Consider the following 2,704-nt stretch of genomic DNA (forward strand, 5'->3'; position numbering starts at 1 on the left):
ATATATATATGTTGCTAAGCCTGAGTGGTCTGATGACTGACCGTTTGTTATGGGCAGGTTACAATATAAAAATGTTTGTCATAATCATGTATTGTGATTATTTGACAGGAGTCTTACTTTCAAGTGTACTTAAAATACACTTACATGTAAGTGTATTTAATTTAGTTATGATGTAAATACAATAAAAATTAAACCAAGATTTATAATAATTATCATTTTGATCCATACATTGGTAATGTCTGACTGGACCTCGTGTCACTTTACGTTCAACAAATTTGGCCCCGAGGTCAAAAAGGTTAAGAAGCCCTGGTTTACAGCACACACAATTTCAGGTTAGCTTCTTAGCTTAGCTTCCTTCTCGGTCAAGCTGGCACACTATCATGACACACATCATGGCCAAATGTTAGAAATTGGGTAAAATCAGATCTAATTGTTTTAAACTTCAAAAGAGACCATGTCTCCAGCAAGAAATTGTTTTTCAATACTCAAGGGTCCAGATCCTTTGTGTGAAGCAAAGTGTAGAACAAGGGGCTGGTTTTTAACCAGGCTAGCAGTTACTGAGATATATTACCTTAAGAATTTGTGTTTTGAATGACTCCCTGCTACTACCACAACAAATTTTATCTCAATATATTTGAGCTATGACAATTTTTGTTTTGGCTAACTTTTAAAAGTTATGGTGGCCGTTTGGTAATTTGTTGCAGATGTGCACCCAATGATTACTTTTAAAAAGTTTCATTAAAATCTATCCAATGGTTGATACGGAATTTTGCTAACAGACAGAAAGGGTTGACTCCAATAGTAAATGCTAAAGTTTTAAGCAAAAACTACACAATGAGTAGCACAACCACATCAAATTTGTCATGATTTGGCAGTATTTATAAAGCAGAGAGAATTTTTTAAAAATAAATTATAGCCATTTTTGTGTTTTTTATATCAGTTTTCTGTCTGACTCCGAGTTCAAGTTCAAGTTCAGTTTATTTATACAGCTCCAAGTCCCAACATCCATTGTCTCAGGACACTGTAGATAAAAAGAATAATGTAAAGAAGAAAGCAGCAGATTGTGTTGAATCACTTCATCACAGTCTCCCATCCTGAGCAAACGGTGGAGAGGAAAAACTCCCTGCTAATCAGGAAGAAACCTCCAGCAGAACCAGGCTCAGGACAGGAGACCATCTGCCTCGACCGGCTGCTTGGAGGACAGGAAACAAACAAATATATTCAATGATTATGTTCTGAGGCCATCCAGTGAGTCATGAGCTATTTTGCCATGAAACACTTTTAAACATTCACATGACAGAACAATGACCTCACCTGCAATCCCTTGCAGCAGTCCGCACACGTTGAAGATGCTTTTCTTCATGATGCTTTGGAAACACATGGTGAAGACTGAGATGAAAGCCACGGCACACAGCAGCAGGATCCCTGCAGCCAGGAAGATGGAGGTCGCCTGCCAGAACCCGCTGGCAATCTCCCCAAAGTGAATGGCGTACGGTCCGCACAGTACTCCCCGCTGAGTGTGGGGCAGCTTTATACAGCGGCCATAGATGCCTAAAGTCGGTCTGTAGGCCTCGCCGGCTGCAGTGGTCCCGTGGGAGCCGAAGACGGCATCAGGGGTGCGAGGATATCCCACCAGCCAGTCAGTGCTCATGAAGGCGATGAGCTCTCCAAACGCAGCCACAATGCTCAGCAGGGTCCACAACATGGAGCGGCAGGTGACAATAACATGGCACATGCTGACAGTGGCTTGAAGCGACTCTGCTCAGATTTCAGGGGGGATTGTGGGTGGGCTGAGGAGCTGAGGTTGTGATCCTCCTCCAGTGGAAGCGTGACAGCGAGCGAACCTTTCAGAGGAAGGACAGAGTTGAGTTCACGTCAATGATTCACAGTTTCCCTCTGCTGTTCCTTCACTTCTTATCGCCTGTCGGTGTTGTCTGAACACAGCTGTTTTCTCCCGGTCTCAGCTGGGTCTTCAGAAGTTTTCTGCTCCCTGATTTTTAGTGTCTACATCGTACTGAGGTTGTGTTTTCTGAGCCAGCCCGCTGGCGTCATGAGACACACCTAGGAGATAAAACAGACACAGGAACAGAGTGAGGTCTTTAATTTAAAGTTGATCGGTCATTTCTGCAGAGTACAAAAACAAGTCTGCTGGATCAGAAAAAATAGGTGGAGCAGGGAGTAGGACGGGAGTGTAGAGGAGGGGGTGTAATGAGAGATGTGATCATTTGAGGTCTTTCCTTTTCACCATTTATGCTGAAGGATTTCTGACCATGTCATTTAAGCAGCTTTAAGGGAAGCGACTCAGTCTCACTAGATTCTGAATTTTACAAGACACTAAAATAAAAAAAAATCCCAGACACTTATGGAGTTAATTTATGTTTATTTGCCTTCGACTTCAACTCCTCCAATTCTCAGTCCCACATTCAAAGTTTCTTATTTAGGCTGTGTCCAAAACGACCCAGACTACCGGAGGACCCAGACTACCCGGTTGAGGTGGGCTGGGTCCTTGGTAGACCAGGAAGACCGGAAAAAAAAAGAGTCTGTGAATTTGGACGGTCTCTAGCTTCCTCTCCACCCCGGCGTACGTCATGTCACCTAGCAAACATGACGTTAAACGGAAGCAAAAACAGATCAAAAATAGAAAAATATCAATATATTAGCATTATTAATATCATAAAACTATAAAATTAACTTAAAGTGTATC

The 2,704-nt window shown here is 42.3% G+C and overlaps 1 protein-coding gene across 4 annotated transcripts in view; it reads right to left on the reverse strand.

Moving 5' to 3' along the window:
• Window positions 1–2,704, reverse strand: part of lhfpl2a (LHFPL tetraspan subfamily member 2a) — a 107,660-nt gene that overhangs the window by 17,435 nt on the left and 87,521 nt on the right. For all 4 annotated transcript variants that reach the window (XM_014004684.1, XM_014004681.1, XM_014004682.1 and 1 more), the window contains one exon: window positions 1,315–2,061. In XM_014004684.1, coding sequence (XP_013860138.1) covers window positions 1,315–1,735 — 421 coding nt within the window. In that variant the 5' untranslated portion in view covers window positions 1,736–2,061. The remainder of the gene's footprint in view (window positions 1–1,314; window positions 2,062–2,704) is intronic.

This window comes from Austrofundulus limnaeus, unplaced genomic scaffold, assembly GCF_001266775.1.
Source record: "Austrofundulus limnaeus strain Quisiro unplaced genomic scaffold, Austrofundulus_limnaeus-1.0 Scaffold26, whole genome shotgun sequence".
Classification (NCBI taxonomy): Eukaryota; Metazoa; Chordata; class Actinopteri; order Cyprinodontiformes; family Rivulidae; genus Austrofundulus; species Austrofundulus limnaeus.